A 22,189-nucleotide genomic window follows, 5' to 3' on the forward strand; every position below is an offset into this window, starting at 1 on the left:
CTGTTTCAGTGAAACAGAGATTGCTTTTGGACAGTTTTCTGTTCGCACTGAAAACAAAAACCACCTTACTGATTTTGGTGTGTGCAGAAGTTGCTTTGCAAAACTGGTCAATTCATTTTCTAATGGAAGAGTAAATAGAAAGGAGCAGTTAACCTACAAAAATTCCAGGTTGATATTCAAGTGGTAAGTGCAACTGTTGTGGCAGACACTTTTCAAGGTCTAAGTAAACTTTCGCACACAACTTGTTGTAAAAATTTGCATATAAGCAAGGTAATAGAGCTAGTGAGGAATTTTGGGTTATTTCATAGGTAGAAGGTATTTAACAAGAACGTGGGGTGAAAGTGAAATGGAATGGTTTGAGCTGAAGAAATTCTTTCCTGGGTTTGGATAACGAAGTGGTGGCTCACCTACTTGTGTTAACGCTGTGGCCACTGCAGACACCTCAGTCTTAAATGGTGCTCATGATCCTAAGCAAGAGGTCTCAGCTGTCTGAGGTGAAGAAGAGCAGCCAACAGTTACAGGAAGAAAAGGTGTGAGGAAGTACCGTCCTCTTGCTCGCATTTTCTGCCATTTTAAACTTTCCCTGGGTAAGGCAGAGGATTACAATCCCTGCTGGAGGAATTAAACTTCTCCTATAGCTACAGAATTTTCTTAATACACCCTCAACTGACTGTTACCATTCATGAGCAACATTTTGGCGTTTTGGTAGTTGCTTTCATTAAAACAAGCTCAGTGCTCAAAGACGACAACCCAGTGCTAGGAATTGTTAGAAGGGTGGTAGGAGTTATGAGAAGGAATTAAGAACCATCACTGTGCCAAAACTGAGGGCAGTTCCAGTCTCCTCATGTCAAAATGAAACACCAGAACTGGAAAAGTTTGATTATCCTTGGCTTTATTGTAGCCTTCAAAAAACCCCGAACACAGATAACCAAAGCAGTATTGTCAAGGTCTAAGTGACATGAGGAGGGTGGTCAAGGGCTGACCTTCAGCATGTCCTCCACCACCAGAACTCGGGAGGGTTGAAAAAAAGTAATAGGAACTGGATTCAGAAACACAGACCCCACGGGCAGTTCACACTGTAGCTCTTTGCCAAGGAGCACCCTGCGCGCATAGTTTATTTGCACTGAAAGGGAGACTGGATTTCGAAGAGAGATCCACTGCAAGTTACTAAACAGTTAAACCGCAACAAGCTCAGGAAATCCTCTGGACTGAAAATAGCTCACAGCAACAGGGATGTCTGGGGGAGTTACTATATACTCTTATCCTGTTCTTACTCTCCCCTAGGCATCCATTTCTGGCCATTACTGGAGGCAGTCTGTCTCTCTTGAGCAGTACGGTTTCCCAGCCACTTTTCTGTTCTTTGATCTCAGCCTCTCTCCCCAACAAATGCCATTCTGGTCACGAAGTCCTGAGCTTGGCCTGCTTTCTGTTATTCACATGACACACACTGGCACCTCCTACATCCTAAAACTGTATGCCATCCTTGTGGAAAGTAAAGTTAAAATCCTTGCCAATGACTATTAAGGAAAAGGTCTGTTGAGGTTTTTTGTTCTGGTTTGTTGTTGTTGTTTGGTTGGGTTTTTTTGTTTGTTTTTTCAGTAGATAAGACCTATGATGGAGAAGGGACACACAGACTTATGCCTAGGGAATCCCATATTAGTGGAAACAGTCCTACTTGAGGTACTGTGTCTGCTTAATAAAACACCCTGTTGACCCATGAACATAACTCTTGGGAGTGTCAAGTGCTATAGGAGAGGACTGGCTGAAAAACAAACCATGAATTTAAATAAAACCTTTTTGCAATGAAGTAGAGGCTGCTCCATCAGGCTTTTATCTCCAGTTCTTGCCAGCACAGCAGCTCTGCCATCAGTCTCTTGATTCGGCCAGTTTAGAGGGATAAAAAGACTGCTGAAGAGAAGGCAACATAATCTTTCTGTTCAAGATGCAGGGGCTAAAATTTTGTCTTTCTATGATGGAAAAGGAAAGGTTTAACCTGCTCGCTCTGCTATAAGCAGCCACGCGCATTGCAGTAGCCAGATCACTACCATCCCTCTTGAAAGGGAAGAACATGTCAGATGACGCATGGCCAAGCTCCAGACATCCTTGGTCCTTGTACAATGAGATAAATCAGCTAAGTATCTTCAACTACAGCAAATACTCAACTCCTTACATAATTCTCTAGTGCTTCACTCCCATGACTGGTATTTTCATTGCAGGTTTCCTAGAAAGAAGAGTGTAATACAGAATCACAGAATACTTGAGGCTGGAAGGAACCTCTGGTGGCTGAAGTCCCCCACAAGGACCAGGGTCTGCAAACATGAGGCTTCTTCCAGTTGTCTGAAGAAGGCCTCAGCTACTACTTCTTCCTGATCAGGCAGCTTGTAGCAGACACCCACAATGTCACCCACATTGGTCTGCCTGCTAATCCTGGCCCATAAACTCTCAGCTGGCTCCTCATCCATCCCCCACAGAGCCCCACGCACCCCTGCTGCACTCACATACAGGGCAACTCCCCCTCCTCCCCTGCCTGTTCTAACCTTTCTTAAGAGCTTGTATGTGAGCTAGCTCACCAAATCTCTGCAACCTCAATTGGATCTGAGCCCTGCAACTGCATGCACACCTCTCATTTCTCCTGTTTGCTCACCATGCCATGTGCATTAGTGTACCTGCACTTCAGAGAGCCATGCAGTTCTCTCCCAGAAGAGGCATGAGACCTTGCCCCATAAAGCTCTGCCGGAGGTACTTCCTTTTCTGTGTGTGTACTTTCCAAATTGGCCCCTTTCAGCCCTTTTTTTTGTTGATTCACTTTGCTTGCCAACCTGATCCATCACTTAGTGGTGGGTCACCATTTCCCTCCCCTGTCATTCCTCGGCTCCTCAGACGCACTGTTGGTACCCACATCGAAAAACAGGATCCAAGCTCCCAGAAGCCTCCTTAGATGCCAGGTGAGCAAGTGCGCACTTTGGATCATCGTTCCTGTGTGTTGATGTGTAGTAATAAGGTCTCAACTGGTATCCTGAACCTGTGGTTTGCTAAATGTTACCAGAGCATTGAATGAATTTGGATAAACCCGATTTCCAATTGGTTTCCTGTTGAATGATTTTTGATTATAATGAAGCTTGGTTGAAGTTTATCACCTGTGTAGTTTAGTTTTGGTGTGCCTCCGTAACAGTCAGCAGGTGGAGTCTCCCACTGCTGCCATTCACTGCTTCCTCCCAGTGCTGCCAGCTGAGGTACTGGCGGAGCTTCCAGCCCCTGGTGTGCCACCAGACACTGAATCCTGTCCCTAGTAGCAGATCTCCTAGTAGCAGATCTGCAGGAGAAACAGGAGCCATGTTTCTGAGGCCAGAACCCACCAGCTCCTGGCCTGTGTCATAGTGGGAGTGCTGCTTTCCCATCCAACAGACTCTACCTGCACCTCCTTCAGTGCAGCTTTTGGGGGGTTCAGGCTTTTGCACCTGCAGAGTCCTGGAGAAGGTCTGGTTGGTCTTTCTTGTCATCCCTGATGCTGTGCAGCCACTGCCTTCCTCCCACAGCTCTGCTGCTTGGCAGCACAGACTCTCCCAGGCACACAGCTTCTGTGGGCAAAAGCCCATCTCTCCAGGCCTGGTGGAGGGCCCCAGCATTCCTCAGCCCCAGCCCTGCAGAGCTGAACTTGGGCTGAGGCTGCTGACACCGCAGGGACAGTTGCCCCAGTCTGTGCCCTGTGGCACATCATCACCACAGCAGGGCACGTGCCCTCGGCCAGCCAGTGCTTGTACGGGGCTTCCCCACACCTGCTGGAAAGGTGTGTGTCCGCCTTGGTGAGGAACCAACCACAACAGGAGCTCAGAGCCCCCTTTCTTCAGCAACAGGCTGGACCTGTTCATGTTGGCAGTATCCTGACCTGCAGCAGCACGCTGATGTTCCCCGAAGGGCTCTGGAAGTCCTCCACCAACCCCAGGAGAAACAGCACATCTGGATTTCAGAGAAAAGCCCAGAAACGGCTGTGCCTGTTGGCCATCTCTAAAGATGTGCAGTTCCTCAAATGTGTGTCTCCAGCAACCAGAGTCTGCCTTCAGCTGCTATCAATCATCTATCGAGGAACATCCATCTTGCTATATCGAATGATTTTTAAATTCTTTAAACAAACCTGATTATGCTAAAGTAGTTCTTCACTTATTCAGATCCCACATCCACTACAGTATCTTGAGACTGGAATTCAGTACTCATTGAGTTAGGAGAACCATGAATTAAGCCCATGGTCATACAGGGCATTGAATATGCTACATGACTTACAATAACAACAATGCATACTGCATTAACACCACAAAACATACATTCCTGGTAATAGTATCTAGAAGTAAAAACCCAATTACAAGTTGCCTGCACATGTGCAGGCATGCATATATATATATAGGCATATACACACACATATGATAAGCTATTTTGAACCCATGATAAATTTTTCTGACTTGCAATTATAGTTAAGATGAACCAATCTATTGGCTTTGTATTTGTTATCTTCTAAACTATGCTAACACTCATCCACTGCGATGCTAAATGGCAGGTTGAATAAAAATTGAATGCTAGAGTGACCTAAATGTGTGAAGTCAGGGAAAGTTTCCCTGTTTCATGATTCCCACTTCATAAGCTATGCTGCCATAGGAATGGGATCATGGGATAATTCAGGCTGGAATGGACCTCAGGAGGTCTCTAGTCCAAAATCCAGTTCAAAGTAGTGTCAGCCATGAGGTCAGGCCAGGTTGTTTAGGGCTTTATGTAGCTGGTTCTTGAAAATGTCCAAGGAGGGAGACTGTATAATCTCCCTAGGCAACCTGTTCTGCTGCTTGACTGATCCCGCTGTGGTCAGTTTGTCTTCCTGAATTTCTCCTTATGTGCCCGCCTTACACCCAGGCCTAGCTTCTGACTTCGTCTCCCTTTGCCTCCCTGCAGGTATCATCAAGGCTGCTCTTAGGTCCCCCAAAACCAGGCTGAAAGCCCAGCTCTGTCAGCCTCCCCTCACAGGGTCTGTGCTCCAGGCCCTGACCATCTTGGTGGCCCCTCCATCAAACTCACAAGAATTTATCAGTCTTTCATGTTCTGGAGGTGCCAAAACTGAGCACAGTGTCCAGATGTGGTCCAGTAAGTACTGAGTAGAGGGGATAATCACCACCTCCTGATGAGCTGCTGGCTTCGCTCCTGTTCATATATCCCACAGTGCTGTCTACCAGCTCCCCCAAGTGATTTTCAGCAGTGCTGCTGCCCCAACCAGTCAGTCCCCTAATCTGTCTCATTGCCAAGGGCTCTTCTTGCGCAGGGGCTGGATTTCACATTTGCCCTTCCTGAATTACATGAAGTAGTCCCATTCCTTCAAGGATTATAGGTGTCTCTGTATGGCAGCATATTGACTGTCCCTCTGCCCTCATTTTGTGTCCTCTGTGACACGTGCAAGCACTCTGCCATCACCTCCAGGTCATGCATAAGGATGTTAAACATAACCCATCCCAGAGCAGATCCCTTGGTACTCTAGTTGTTACTGGCCTTGAGGCAGAGTAGCCCCTGAACCAATGCCCTCTGAGTCCAGTCATCCAACCACCATTGATACCTCCTAAGCCTAGAACGAGGCTATTTACAGGTGCAAGAGAAGATAAGCAGCCGGAATACCCATTCCCTATCTAATCTAATTAAAATGTGGCCTGAATCAAGATGTTCTATGGATTACCACCTGGCCAGGAGAGAGTTTAACTTGCAGCTTCTTTCCACCCCAGGAATCACCTCCATCCACTATGGCACATTTAAACCTGTGACTGGCAAGTTAACCTTGATCCGTGCCTGTTCTACCTGTAGCTGTTTGTTTCTCCCTTGACCTCTTGCTCCACCTCAGCATCACCAAACCTTTCATCCCAAGTGGCCAAAGTGCTGCCTTGGACACAAGCTCACTCAGTTGAGGGGATGAAGTGATACCGCATTGCTAGAATCTAAACCCGATACCCATCTCCTTTCAGCAATGTGAATTTATACTGCCTCCCTTCAGGAGAGAAAGTGATGTGTGACTTGGTCACCATGTGACTGGTCATGCAGTGTTCAGGGAAGTTACTCCTCTTTGCAGAGGGTTGAAACACTTTCAGTTTTTTATTCATAGAGACATTTTCTCAATAAATCACCCAAACGCCACCAATATCTCAAATGCAATGCATCGCTTAAAAAGGCCACCTACAAGAATCTGCAAGTTTGCATTTTTTAATGCATTTCTTCTGGACCCCTTTTTTCCTAGGATATCCTCAGGGTTTGAAAAGTACATTTATTCCCTGGCTCCATTCCACCATTTTTCATTTCTTATCTGTTTTCCTCTTGTATAGTTCTGGCTCTCAGCCACAGCAGATCTGTGCAAACAGGTGCATATTCCGGAGATGGTGGGAGACGAACTTTCCTTCTCAGAGGCTGTTTTAAATCACTGCTGCTCACCAAAGCCTCATGGGCCAATGAACATACAGCATATAGCACAGTGCATCTGCTGTTGACAAAACAGGCAGAACCTTAAGAGTTTTAGGCTTTCTTGAGATGAACTTGGGTTTTCTCATTTGTACTTGTGCTATTAGACAAAAGAAAGAAGGAACAGTATAGAGCAGATGGGAACCCATGGCAGAAACACAAGAAGAAATTGAGAAGATACAAAACCCGCAAATGGATACAGCATATGCACTGACTTTGTTTTTAGCACATCACACTTATGTTCTAAGGAGTTTTCCATGGCTACTGCCAATCTTTTATTGAACTCAGATGCTGCTTGCTGTGTAGAGCAACAGTGCACTCCGTTCTCCCATGAGGACTTGAACTTTCTCCCTAGTTTGGTATCTCTCCCATTCATAGCCACTAAGACCATTTCCACAGCAACCTATGCCATATCAAGAAAAGTAAGAACCATGTTCCCAATAAGGAAAACTACAATATGCTTAAGTCTTGCAACCTTGTTTTCAGGATGATTTCAGGCAGTCTGCTTCAGCACATTAAAAATGTAGATGTGTAAGAGCGAAAATAAGAGTCACAACCCAACAGGCATTTGAGTTCTTACCAATTAACATTTTCAGAGGTGTGCACAGAATGCAAGACCAAGGAACACCTGGGTTTTTCAGCATATACTCACAACCTGCCTTCTCCCATGAACACACACATGACAAAACTGCTCCATTTCAGTTCCTTCTCTGTACAAAATTAAAACATCAGCTGTTTCAGAAGAGTAACAACAAAAATGCCAGAAAGGAAGTAAGTGCACACGTGTGCATTTTACTTTAATAACCACAGTACTTACACCGTTTTTTTTCTGCCATGTGAGAGAGGAGTTTTCCCTTGCCATGTGCAAAGGTGTCATGGTCTAGATTCTCTCTCCTCTCATACTCAGCATTTCAGGACCTCTCAGCTGCAGGAATGTATCTGTAGTAGATGCTTAAGGGGCAGGAAAAACAAGCAGGATGCTAATGTCTCTCAAAGATCAACCACTACAAATACACTTCCTACTTCTTCATGCAAGTTGGCGTGCACTCCATAAAAATTTTACACCATTTTTAGTGCACTTAGTAGTTTAGTAGCCTTTAGCTATCAAACACAGGAGAAGGTTCTCAAAAAAACCCCACCCCACCACACTGTGTGCAGTATCACACTGTGTATCATATCAGCGTGCCAGATGACCCCCATCGGCTCTAGTGGTGAAATCTGTGTGGTGAAATCTGATTTCCGATTTGTGAAAGCTGGATGAGGCCGCACGCAGATGCACAAGGGATAACCAGAATGCAGCAGAGCTTCAAGCACTGCTCTGAGAGTCATCTGAGTTCTCGCAGAACCCACCTTGATCACTGACCTCCTAAAACTATTTCACAGAAGGCCTGGACAAAGATTACTATCCTGTTGTATAGTCAGTGCTTAGAAATAGGGAACACCTGGACAGAACACCTACAGGGGAAATGAACAGCTTAAAAGGTGTTCAAAGGTCTGAATGTATGCAGTTGAAAAAAAAAAATAAAACAAAATGCCTTCTGATATCAACACTGTGACAGACAAATTAGCTCTGCAAGCACAAGAAAAAGATGTGAAGCAATTTCCTGGCTGAGATGAAACTCCCACTGCTTCTGAAATGAACACGATAGAGAAATGGAGAAACGTGGCTGAAAGGCAACAGAAAGGGATGTGAGGACGAGCATCTCCCTGTGTCTAGCAGAGGTAATGGCTATCGGGAACATCGCATTTCATTACCAAGAATATGGAAAGCAGAGGTTCAAATAGGGGGTCCACCTTTACAAGCCCCCCAGTTGTCTGAGTCATTCATCCCAGGAATTTAAACTGAGGAACACTTTGGATATTTTTTTTGAGTTCCTTTATAACAAAATGGGATGACCCCAGCTACTTAACAACCTGAAATAAGATAGTCCTAAGCAGGGATGGCTTCAGTACTAAGGACTACTTTTTCTTGCTGAGAATAGGAACTACAAAACCGGTATTGTTACCTTGGGTACAAGAAGCGAAGTCACCAGTGACCTCCAGACCACCCATGTGGCCCTTGTTTGGGAAGGCCCAAGCCACATCAGCTCCAAAAGACAGTTTTTTGTAGTCTACTGGGCCTCTATAGCCCCACTTGGGCCGAGAGATCTCAGGGCATATTGGCCTAACAATGAAATGTGTTGAGATATGGTGAGATATCTTTAGAAACATGTTCTGTGTCTTTAGTACCAACAAGGGAGAAAGTTATTTCTTCTGAGAACTGGAATGTGCCCAGGCCCATCTAGATATGCAAAAGGAGCCAAAAAAGTCATTCTTTTCTAGAGTCATTTTTGAAACATGTCACTTTCTCTCTTAGTATGGAGGTAAAAAGACTGAACTTCACCCAAAAACTATGCCCCACTCAAACAAGAGCCCCTGTAGGGTCAGGACAACAGACAGAAGACCTTCTTCAGTAAAGCCCATCAAATCAGTCTTCGGAGTCAATGAGTTGCTAACAAGACGACAGACCACACCGAAGAAAAATGCCACACAAAAAGCTACTTCACCAGGAAATTTAAATAAACAAACATGGCATTAGGCACACTGCGCATACAAACTTACACAGCACGTAAGAGAGAACAGAGGCATGTGGCTCCCTGAACACTGCAAAAACACTCTCCAGCCTTAAGCATTCTTTCAGTAAATGTTCATATATGTAGTCAGAGACAAAAGTTCTGCAGTTCTGTGTATACTATATAGACAATATTTCAAAGCTCCATCTTAATTTTGCTGCTTTATGCCAAGTATCTATATATATAAACAACATTAAGTGTATGTGTATCGACCAGAAGGAAGGCCCTGACTGTGGAAAGCTGTCTTCCAACTCCACAGGCTCCAACTGATTTACACTGAAAACAAGTATTTGAGGCTAAACAACATGTGAGATTTTTCTGTGAAAGCTCTGGTATGTAGCAGCAACACACCACATATTCTATACTATTAATACTTTCTTTTTTTTTTAGGCAGACCATAATTGACTCTTAACCCAACTTGCATTAACAGAAAACAATTAAAAAAACCCCAAACCTATGTTCCAAATTCAACATCAAATAGGAGCGAAGAAACTAAGAAGGTAGAGTCACAAGTTTTGAACAAATTAATGGATTAAGTACAGATTTAAAGTGTTCTCCTGATACATTAAGTATTTTATCTAAACGAAATATGATTTCACTACGGGACACTAGCTCTGTGTTATGACCATCTCTCACTTCCTTATTTTGGATAAATAAAAATAATGGAAAGCAGGCAATGGATGCTGCTGATTAAATAGCAAAGTTATTAAAAAACCAAAACAATAGAAGTAGCAGACCAGCTTAGGAAGAAGAAAACAGAATTCATTTTTAGACCTTTGCAGAGATTAAAATACTACGCCACGCAGAATTAAGTGTAACACCCCATAACCCATTGTCACACTCTTGTCAGGACAGTGCCCAAATACATAATTATTAAAAGTTGCTAAAGTGATACATATGTTATGAGTAACTCGTCCTGTTCCTTCCATTAATACAAGAAAATAGTTTGGCAAAACTTGATCTCCACTACTGCAATAATCTTCACTTTCTTTCAAGTTCCTACCAAAGACTTGCTTCTTGCCTAATACAAACAGCAAGAATTGAACTGAAATTCAGCCCATATCTCTCCAAATTACTCATCTCTTTGGTTTACACTCTTTTGTGTTTGGGAGCACAGAGTTGGCTACTTATGCTTCAGGGTGTCCTTGCTTGCGATTTCATGGATAATGCAGGCCATTTATTCGAAGGCAGCATCAACATTTTGGAGAGGTACTATAACCGTGGAAGGAGCTTGGTTCACTAGATACTGAGAAACTGAGATATCAAAATGTAGCAGCAGTTCAACTCAACTACTCGTTCTCTAGTTCAGCTACGGAATTGTACACACCCTTTCCAGTATGCACTGCAGCGGGGAGGTCCGACGACTGGTTTTGTTTCACAACCTGGTGGCTGTGAAACAAGCAGCACAAGGGGTGCATTTAGAATCATACACTCTCTCCAGCTGGAAGGGACCCATAAGGATCATCGAGTCCAACTCCCCGCTCCTCGCAGTATGACCTAAAACTAAACCATATGACTAAGAGCGTCATCCAGACAACCCTTGAACTCTGGCAGATTTGGTGCTGTGACCACTTCCTGCGGAGCCTGTTCCTGTGACTGACCACCCTCTCAGGAAGAGCTGATGTCACAAACAAGAAAGATTTGGAAACCTGGCTGGTTGGCGCCCGCTGAAGGGAATGGAAGAGCAGCAATGACTGGGCATAGGACACACATTGTCTCCTAGGAGAGAACACACACATATAGAAGGGAAGAACCACCTTAGGCTGCTAAGAGGGTACACTGAAATTCGTAGGAAAGACCAGGTCATCAGGGTTTCACAAAAAGTTGTTATGAAAACAGGTCACGTTGAAAGATTTAACGAGAGGCACCACAGGAGACATGATTACCGATGGTTATATATTGCTGTCTGCAGTGTGCACCTCTAAAGACTGTTGCTATCAGGCAGCTTTGAGAGCTCTTGTTTCCAAATGGCTTATATCTTAGCCTCTTTTGCCTCATTTTTAGTGTTGCACTTAAATGGATGCTGCCTTATCTTCCTACTCATGAAGGTTAGAATCCTCTTTTGCCTAACTATTCCAAATCCCTTACATTTGACCTCAGCAACAGCCACCGCCCTCTTTCCACAAACACACTCTGGGTACCAGTCTCAATTCTACGTGTGTTTTTACATATATTTCAACACTCCAACCTCTTCCTCCAAATCAAAGAAAGCAACATGTCCTTAGTTCTCCTCTCTTAAATAAATAATACTAATAATGATACTATCATAATCACTAACTTAGCTTCCCTCATCTAGGCTTTCATCTTTAATAGAAGACCTGTATCACTGGTTATCTGGTATCGAATAACTGCTTTCCCGTCTCATTTATCTGTTTATTCCCTACCCTTTACTCATGTCTCTTGCACCTTTCAAATGAATAACTCATTTCTAACATGTCACTTTTCACCCAACACAGCTCCACACAGCATTCTTTTTCCATCAGCTAAACCATATAGAATATAGCAGAATATAAATAGAAGGTAAATAAACCCATGATTTTTCTCTCCCTTCCTCCTCCAGCTCTTATCTTTTGAAGTGTTTATGGAAGAATAACAGCAACTGCCTTTTGGGGAAAACAAAGGCAGTCCCTGCTGCCTTTCGGTTTGTTGTAAGTCAAAGGCTCTGGAGAAATGGTGGTGTACATCAGATTCGTGTAACATGTTAGTGCATCTATAGATATGGCTATAAAAAAAGCCTCGCTGCTTAAAATGAACACCTCATTGTTTCATTAAATCACAGAATCACAGAATGTTAGGGATTGGAAGGGACCTCGAAAGATCATCCAGTCCAATCCCCCTGCCAGAGCAGGAACACCCAGGTGAGGTTACACAGGAAGGCGTCCAGGCGGGTTTTGAATGTCTCCAGAGAAGGAGAATCCACAACCTCCCTGGGCAGCCTGTTCCAGTGTTCCGTCACCCTCACTGAGAAGAAGTTTCTTCTCAAATTTAAGTGGAACCTCTTGTGTTCCAGCTTGAACCAATTACCCCTTGTCTTACTGTTGGTTGTCACCGAGAAGAGCCTGGCTCCATCCTTGTGACACTCACCCTTTATATATTTATAAACATTGATGAGGTCACCCCTCAATCTCCTCTTCTCCAAGCTAAAGAGCCCCAGCTCCCTCAGCCTTTCCTCATAAGGGAGATGCTCCACTCCCTTCATCATCTTTGTGGCCCTGCGCTGGACTCTCTCCAGCAGTTCCCTGTCCTTCTTGAACTGAGGGGCCCAGAACTGGACACAATATTCCAGATGAGGTCTCACCAAAGCAGAGTAGAGGGGAAGGAGAACCTCTCTCGACCTACTAACCACCCCGATGTGGATTAGAAACTCTTCTGTCCTTCAAAATATCTTTAATTTACAAGAATTTAATTTTGCTGAATATAAACATACTACACGGAACATAGAAACCTATAAGCTTAAAATATATCTACCAAAAAACCCCAGATGTTCCAAACCAGACTATTTCAAGGTGCTGTGACTTTAGAAAAAAGCTGTTTTACATTATCAGCATGTCTTCTCAACATTCTCAAAATGATTTCTCAAAAAAGATTTTTAGGGCAAGAATGTTTCATTCTAATGCATTCTTTTACATTATAATACCAATAGAAGTTACTACTACTAAGATCATTACTAAGTTCACGTGTTCTCTTATACGGCATATAATAATTTGAGCAAGTGTCTTCTATCTTTAGAAAATTAATAAAATGCAACAATACTGACATAGTCTTACAGGATCTAGTATCTAACACCTTCAGCTCTCTGGATCTGTTCAGAGCCATGTAATAAATTCATGAACTGCAATTTTTTTTAATAATAAAATTACTCCCAAGAAAGCAGGAAGCATATTCAATAATACTGCTTCGATTTTCAAAGTACTGCATTCCTTTGTATCTACATATGTGAGGTAGGATATCAGCATCAGAAACACGGCTAACCAAATAAAACACCTTATGGTATCCATCCTGCAAAGAAACTATATGTTAAAACTAATTCCAACATATCACATGATTACTAAATACTGACTGGGAGGGTTAGAAATCTGTATTTGAGACTTTCTTCCTTTTTCATAGGATACAGTGCTGCTACCTCAAAAGAATATACAACATACGTCTTCGTCACAGAAATGAAAGGGCTACCAGAAACCACAACGTGACTGTAGTGAGGCACTGAAAAAAATGCAAGCGTGAAACCTTTTCATTACAGCACACACACACTGCATGATACTGTGTATATCCTGCCTATACAAACACAATGGCACTTGGTCAGCTCTGTGCAGAGGTCAGATCTTTCAGACAGCAGAATATGAAGAACTTCAAAGGAAACTGGGTGGTACTTTTTTTTTTCTCTGTATTTCTATCCCAGTTGCCAACATTCAGCTTCTTATTTTTCCATTAGCAACCAAATACCAGAAGCTGCACTGTAGGTAATGAAGCAGGTGTCCCAAGTCCATAGGACACATCTACTGACACGGCGGGAAGTCGACTTTTGTCTGTGGAATACAAGTCACTTCTGTCAGTGTTAGGAAATTGCACCTGAATTAGTAAACATCTTTTGTAAAGGCAACATCCAACCAAGATGCAAAGACTGGAATGGCAATCTGTGAGCATAACGGGAAACAAGAATGCACTCGGGTTCTTCTGCTCCTCCTGATGGATGACTGGACAGAGGGTCTTGGTCAGGTGAATTTTATCATTTTGGTCCTCATGGAGCCATCAGACTAGCGGGGTGGACATCTAGAACTCATCTTAAACGTGTGTTTGTGGACACGCTGCCTTGGACAAACACGGTGGAATACCTCAATATGTTTCTTTAAAAGGTCTTTGTAAAATATGTACTGCACCTCCATCTCTACAGTATATATACACACATATATTTAAACACAGACAAGTTTAAAAAATATTTCCCTCCACAAACTCAGAATTTTGTATGTCTGGGGCACATACAATTTAAGATACATATACGCTCTTTTCATTACATGCCCTGTATGCACAAGTGTTAGAATATTCAAACACAACAATGTACTTGGTTTTGTACTTGTATTTGCATAGGATGAATGCATTTAAGAACTAACTCCACAAAACCACAGGGATGTAAACTTGCAGGATCCGAAATCTATTGTGCATGTTCACAAAAGCAGAGTTTGACAATCTGTCAAAACCTGCACAAGCAAAAAACAACCACCACAAAACCAAAACAAACAAAACCCCAAACAAAAAACTCCTGCACACACACCTCTATGTGAAGTGTGGTGGGGTATTTTTCAGAATATCAGATGACAAATGCTATTTCAGAATGAAGTATTTAATCTTCAAGTTTAAGTTTTTTGCAATTTACTCACAAGCTGAGCATATTCATTTTCAGTGGAAATGTCTTAATGTAAATGCTTTTTTGTAAACTCTAATGTGTTTTTTTTCACATAGATTGAAATGTCAACACAGAAAATGTCAAAATATTTGGAAAAGGGTTCAATTTTGTTAGAAAATGAAGTAAATTGGCAGAGTCAAGTGTAGTTAACACAGGAATCTAATTATCCCAGGTGGAAGAGGTTTACTCACGCTAGAACTTTCAAGCAATTTCACATTTCCTTCCTATTAGTGCATTAGCCAGCCCTAAATACTAACTGTGTCGGTTGCTGACAAGTGAAAAATCCCATGCTTCTGGAATCAAAGTGAATTAATCTTAAACACTAGTATCAAGATTACAATAACTGTTTGCATTTGAACTACAGATCACTGAAAGTTTCCTGTTGCACTGCAGCAAGAAAAGGAAATGTAACACAAATAAGCTTAATTTGCTGCTCAGTACAGCAAGATACTTCGGTAATCTCACAAAAATTTCATACTGGAACTTGTTACGGTGAGTTCAATTTGATCTTTTAATGTAATACAGTACATCTTTATAAACTTAACATTATCATTGCAGAAGAGCATGCTAACTGAATGTTAGCAATTTATCTTTTATACATAATTATACTCTACTGTAGCTACTGTACGCAGATCTCAAAATGTTAGTACATAAAATAATCATTTGCTTTATATGAGATGAGAATGAACTCAGCAGACGTTTGAATATAAGAATGAAGTATTTGCTGTGCCTGTTCCTCAAGAAATAATGAATTACACATTATAACCCAAGAAATCAACATGTAAATTGTAAAACTATAGTTTAAATTTACATTAAACATTATGATCAGTAATGTGCATCAATATTCGATGAAGTTTAACCTAACCATGTTTATGCACATAAAGCCTCAAGAGTCTGCAGCAGTTTCAGCATCAATTTTTCATATTTTTGTATAAAATGGATTTAAAGGTACATCTACCATAAATGTTTTCAGTGCAATTCTGTCAAAGAGGAAAATATAAAGCTAGCTTTCAATCATTTTATACCATAAAAAAACCCGAACAACTTGTATTTGCACTGCTGAAGCATAAGCAAGCCAGTTCCATTGTGCCAACTATTTCCAAGTCAATTAAAATCAACCATAATTGCCTTTTTAGGCAGCATTTCTTCTATATCTGTAGGTATAAATGTTGAAAAGCTGAATACTGGAGGGGGTAGAAGTTAAGCTGAGTCAGAACAACTTTTTTCACTGGTAACAAAAAAAATGCATAATGAAAAAATTTTAAAGGTTTCTTTACTAGGCATCTTATAGTTTGGAAATCGGTAAATCCATGTTTTATTATTATCCTTTCCTCTAATCTTTACAGGCCACCTTGTAACTATAACTTAATTATTGATGTATTCTATGAAAATGCTCAGTTATTGAATGAGATAAAATTTTCCTAAGTTAGAAACTGATATTTTTCACATATTGTCGACTGTAGGGCACCAGACAGAGAACAGCACCTCGAATTATTAATGTGCTTGGCTAAGCATAGTGTAGTAACCTACACATTTTGGTTCAAAGACACAGTGTGTAAACTGTAAAACTGCATACAGGATACTGCTTTAAGTATTTTGTTTCTACTTTTTTTTTCAGATTATACAAAAAAACCCAAAACAAAACAACAAAAAAAAAACCCCAACCTCTCTGTGGTAGCACAAAATAAAAACAGAGCTTCATTCAAATCTTGAATACTTTGACTGCAATAATCAACAGCTCCTTATTCAACCAAAATGTAGCTCTTCATACCAAAATATTTGGCTCAAGTACCAAAACCAAACCAAAAAGGTACAATAAACTCTCAATAGAAGGTTCTCTCATGAGGCGACCTACCATATACTACTGCTAGATACGAGTTTCCAAAAAAACATTACATCCCATTTTCAGCACATTTTTCATAAACATGCAACTTCACTATAAAATACAAAACACTTGGCTCTCAAGAACAGCTTTATAAAGACACACTGCATCAATAAAATTTTTCTTTGTGATTAACTTTACATTGTAATAAGAACTGTATTTTCACTAATGTTTATATATCAGATTTCATATTATAATGTAGTAATAATTTGCTCTTTGTGAACATCATGTTCAGAAGGAAATATCTATACACATTAACATACTAGACTATTAAAAACTCAGTTACAGAATTTTATTGATACAGTAGATTAATAAAAACTGATAGGGGAAGATAAAATGGGTAGGGTATTCAGTACATTATTTAACAACACACTTTTAAAATTAAAATATTTTAAATCCTTTTTGAATTTTCAATGCCACTAGAAGTCCAGAAAAGCCTGGCATCAATACTGAGGTGTAAAACAAGTCAAACAACTTCTTTCACAATTTGCATCTCTTGTATTATTCTATCCAACATTGTTCAACTGTAAAAGAAAGTAACTGAGCACCTCTGATGACAGGTAGGTGCCTAAAGGTAAACACTAGGTTAGATCCAAAAGGAAACAAAGACTATTTTTTTTCTTCTTCTTCTCAACAAATAGTGGCAAAAGAAAGTGGCACTATTTGTTCAACTGATTTTTTTCACAGTTAAATGTCAACAAGAGTACAAATACGAACACTGACAGATATTGCTTGAGATCAATTTTCAACAAACTCTGTTCTTATTTAAATCAATAGATCAAATAAACAGTAGGGTACTGTCAGTTTAAAGCCGCAGATAAAAGCTATACAAGCACTTTAGAAGTCAGAAACATTAAAAAAAGAACTATTTACAGTTTTCTTCTTTAGTTCATATGTCTACAAAGCCAGCGCACATTACACTTCACAAAAATCCACAGTTAATGATATCAACATGTGTGTGGCTAAAGCTTGTGACCTAGGGACTGCAAATGCAGGGGCAGTAAAAGTAAAATAGGTTTTGTCTTTTTTTCAGCAACCCCATTTGTGCACTAACAGCTTCATTCAGTCTCAAGCTTTACATTAAAAGCATTCTTCAAAGCTTTCACCTGGAAGGCTGATAACTACTTGCTCACTCATCGCCTTTCCCTTTTGGAAGTTCTGCGACGAACCTGTTTAGAGAAAAAGTATTTTAAATGTTTTTACATAAAAATGGTGAAAAAATCAAGAATATATACATTTTATAATGGAAATAATGTTAGTCTCACAATAATGTTTGAGTAACTGTACACAGCGTTAGATGTGTCCAAAAGTGTGAAGGCATTCACAGTTACATTTTTAGTATCACTACTAACATTACTAATGTATTTGTATGGAATAAATATAAAAATAAATTAATTTTCACATATTTGCATATGCTGGTAAGAGGAATAAATTGGTTTAGGATTCTGCTCCAAGATTCCATAGTTACTTTCCAGTACTATTCATTCTGTGTTCCCGTTTTGTGTAAGGAAACATTATTCACTATTATAATCTAGCTGAGAAGAACGGGCATGAGTTACCTGGAGAATAATTCCCATGAGGTACTACACAACTCAGGCAGACAGATACAAAGGCTATACAGAACAGAACATTTAAGATGCTTGACAAAAACTGACATTGTCTAAGAAATGCAGCTTCTCTGGGAAGCTCCAGTGCAGCGCCACTACACAACAGTGGAGGTGACAACCACCTCATTCATTTTAAAGGAGGAAGGTTAAGTTCTGAGAACAGAAGTCATTCTTTGAACATGAATATACAGAGAACACCACAAAGACACTCAAAGGAAATCTCAGGCATTTCTCTTACGTTGATTGTGGAAACTTCCTCTTCTTCCATTACTTCTTCCTGGGGAATGTCATCACTGACAGGTGAACTACTCTGAAATACGTCCATCTCTTCACTAGATTCATTCTCTTTACTGGCTGCTTGTTTGGAACGTCCCGTACGGCTACAATCAGAAGAAAAATAAAGATCAGTTTCACAGTGTATAGATCTGCACATGTATAAAACGTATGAGAGCAGGTATTCTACAAGAACAGCAGTATTAAAATTCAGTGTTACATTATACTGTCTTATACTCCTACACAGAAGTGGGACAAGGAGGCTGGACAACAGAATTTGGAGACCAAATTCTTCCAGAACAAAGTGTTAGGAGTACAATTTTCACCTCTACAGACAAGACAGATTTGTCTCTTTGGTGCCAGAATACTGGCCAAAGAAGGTGGACACAACAGTAACCAGTGAACAGGAAAAGCCAAACAGCCAGAGACTGAATACTGTTTTTTCCCCCTTCTATTCAATTACATGAATAGGTGTACTTTACTCCTATAGAAGTTAATACACAACAAAATTTGAATAACTGCATCTATATTTTTACAGACCTAGAAGAACCCATGTTGCTATTTATGAAATTAACACTATAATGAACGTCAATGCAAATTTTCCAAGCTAGCTGATGCTAAGACTGAGGAATAACCAGGGTAACAATACCTTAATCAGGATAATCAAGAATAATCAGTCAACAATATCTGTAATTGTCTGTGTTAGTCACGGGAGCTGAACCACAAGCAAAAAGCACCCGTTTGTTTAAAATGAGAAGTAGTCACCTCCATATCTTAAACAAAAAAAAAAAGAGCCAACTAGGTATATATCAAAAACTACCCAGCTGGATCCACATTACCATTTTGGTTTGAGTCATTAGCACAGTTCAGAATCAAATAACTGAATCATCCTCCTTACTGCGGATGCAAGTCTTGGTGCACCCAGACTGGGTGACTTTTTGGATGAAATTAAACCAGAAACTGTTCCCAGTAGATAACAGACACACTTCAATCCCCAGCAGGGGCATTCAGATCCAAAACAACTGTCCTCTGACAGCAAACCACACGTGTGGTGAGAATTTTCAGTCCTGAGAACCACACTAAAATCTGTACAAAATAAAATCTCTGAATTGCATATACTAATTATAGTGGGGGTTTCAGCACCAACCAACCAACATGACATCCTTTGAGAAACAATACAAATTAGCCCAAGTCAAGCCTTCCAAGACTGACAGAAGCAACAGAAGTGAAAAGGAAACAGAAGAATTATTCACAAGCTAGGTTCATCTCTTTTCACATTTTACACAAATAAGCCAGTTCACATGTGCTAATTGGTACCCAGTTAGTTATCACAAATAGGTTATACGTTATCACCTCATAGGTGAAATCCCAAATTTTTATGCCAAATTCATCTCCAAGGAGCCTAGAGAGCTTTAAGCATTTGCATTAAATATATTGTATTTTGTGGCACACAGCATTGCTTATTCCATCAGCTCCCTTGAGTTAAAACTGCTGTAGATGTGTATGTAGAAAAGGGAGAAAGGTCGGACCACAACGCACTTTAACGACTGAGGAATTACTGCGGTCTCATTTTTCTTGCAGATTTGCAAAAAGGACAGTCAAAATTTGGGTGGTCTGACCACAAAAAATAAAAAAATACACACACAATTTTTTTGTATGATATCTAGAATGTACCCAACAACTCTGAGCTCTGAAAAAACTCACTTGGGCTCCTCATGGCAGGAACAATGCACATACGCATGAATGAGAGCTATGCCTGTTATTGATCATATGTACTGATACAGTTCACTTTCTGTTTAAAATGGGGTAAAGAAACACGCTGAGTTCACTGATTTCACTGAGAAGTGAATCAGAAGCTACTTAAGTATTTCCTAAAGTACATCTTTGACAAACGCCACATGGCACATCACCCAACAATAACTTGTTGGCAAGTCTTCCCTGCATGGCGGTAGCAGTTTCCAGGTCCTGTTCCACTGCGTAAGTAGCAGTGACTTCTGTAGCAACCAATAGAGTGTTGGGACCTGTGTTTCTGGTTACAGAGAGGAGGTCTGACCTGAGGCAGGAAAACAGAACACTGGAAAGGTGGGGATGCTGTGCCTGCCAAATGCCAGAACATGTGATCTGGTGTGAAACTAGAATTTGAATCGAGAGCACAAGTTTGTTCAGGCAAAGATCTCCGGGGACAGGCAAACTGGTACACTAAGCTGCCAGAAGAAGATCAACATGATGCTAACTAAGCTCAGAAGCTAGAAAAACAGAGTAATAGGAGAGCTTGAAGACGAGTATAAATATTGCCCTAAGGAATTTATCACCAAGTTATGGAAAAGTATCTGTTTCATGAGCTGCAGTTTGATACCAGTGGGCCAATAAGTCCTGTCCACTTGTACACATCTGCTTTACATATATTGCATATACATGTACAGAAAAAGTAGATACCCCTATAGTTTCCCACACTAGGCACAAGAAATCGAAGCTGGCTGCAGAGCTGACCTTTATTTTGGAGCTTAATATGCCTCAGAATTGTCAAGAGCTACTGTCCCTCATAGATTGCAGCACATTTTATCCATTTGGATATAATTCAAGTAGATAATAAGAAAGCCACAAATCAGAAAGTGAATGTCAATTTAAGGAGAATCAGAATAAATTTAATTCTCCACAATACTGTTTCACCACAGTAACAATTTGATTATTCCTCCCTATCCAAAACAAATGGGAGCACTGTTTGCTCCTTGAAGTCCTAACAAAGCGCTGTCTTCAAGGCACTTGGGTGTTTTATTGATTTTTCTCCTAGAAGAGCAAAGCTACATATATGCTACCTGGGCACATTAAACTTATTCGTAGCTTCTCGCTCTGGTTTGAGATGCTCTAGGAGAAGCAGCTAGGGAAAGCATTTTAGAAACAGCAATGACATTTTATTTTCTTAACTGTCAATTAAAGTATTCTGAAATATTTTCAGTAAATGATTGTTTGGGGGCACAGAGGCATGTTTTTAATTTTCACTAAACACAAATTCAGAAAATATTCACCACTTACACTTTTTTTTGCTGTGATGGTGGTGTTTTTGATGACCTTCCTCGTCTGTTCTGTGGCGTAGACTGTGCTGATTCAACTGTACTAGTTTCAGATGATTCTGCGCTGTTTTGAGGAAGACCCAAATTGCAAAGTATCAAATTATAACTGATGTCCAAGGATAAAAAAAGATGCAGCTTACATGAAGACAGACTCACCTCTGCTGTGTTCTTTTCTGTGTCCTGTTTTGCCTGCCGCCTTTGGGTTTTTGTTCAATGTTTTCAGTTTGCCTTTCTTCCTCTTCCTCCTCCTCTTCTGCTGCAGCTGCTGGCGGTTGTTTTTTTTTGTTCCTTTTTGATGACTTTGCTACTGGTTCTTCCTTTGGTGTTCCTCCATTATTTGCTTTGGGAGGGCGTCCTCTTCTCCCTTTCTTTGGTGGACTGTTCTGTTCATCCTCACTTTCTATTACATCTTCTTTTAGCCTTTTTTCCTCTTGCCATTGTGTTTCATCAGATTCTGTAACAACTGCAGGTCTCTTCCTTCCCCGTTGACTACCTCTAAGTTTCTGCTCTTGACCCAGTTTATTCAGGTCATCTATGCTAAGTTTCTCTTCTGAATCTGTGATAGCTGCTTTCTTTCTTCCTCTAGGCTTCTCCATCTCTGACTGAAAATGTAAGATTACGTCTTTAAATTAAAAAAATAAACTGCAATATTAAACCGTCACGTACACAAAAGCTACAGAAACTTCCCCCAACAAGACAAAGAGTCTTCAAGTTACGCAAGTGGTCTGCTAAGATTGTCTACCATATCCATTTCAAAAACCTTTGCAGAAGTGTGAACACATACATACATATAAAATTCCAGACAAGACAAAGATTATTTCAAAGGTGAGCAGTTAAAATATAAAGTGTGTAAGGTCTGCCTCATTTGT

The 22,189-nt window shown here is 40.7% G+C and overlaps 1 protein-coding gene across 4 annotated transcripts in view; it reads right to left on the reverse strand.

Annotated features, from left to right (window-relative positions):
* Positions 1–22,189, reverse strand: part of PDS5B (PDS5 cohesin associated factor B) — a 138,546-nt gene that overhangs the window by 6,854 nt on the left and 109,503 nt on the right. For 2 of the 4 annotated variants that reach the window (XM_065638895.1, XM_065638882.1), the window contains exons 32-35: positions 21,477–21,922; positions 21,283–21,384; positions 18,215–18,356; positions 14,923–17,538 (exon numbers count right to left, since the gene is read on the reverse strand). In XM_065638895.1, the coding sequence (XP_065494967.1) occupies positions 17,503–17,538; positions 18,215–18,356; positions 21,283–21,384; positions 21,477–21,922 (726 nt within the window). In that variant the 3' untranslated portion in view covers positions 14,923–17,502. Of the gene's footprint in view, positions 1–14,922; positions 17,539–18,214; positions 18,357–21,282; positions 21,385–21,476; positions 21,923–22,189 lie in introns of those variants that run through there. The other 2 variants (XR_010606464.1, XM_065638905.1) reach the window with 2 other exon arrangements.

Source organism: Caloenas nicobarica, chromosome 1 (assembly GCF_036013445.1).
Source record: "Caloenas nicobarica isolate bCalNic1 chromosome 1, bCalNic1.hap1, whole genome shotgun sequence".
Classification (NCBI taxonomy): domain Eukaryota; kingdom Metazoa; phylum Chordata; class Aves; order Columbiformes; family Columbidae; genus Caloenas; species Caloenas nicobarica.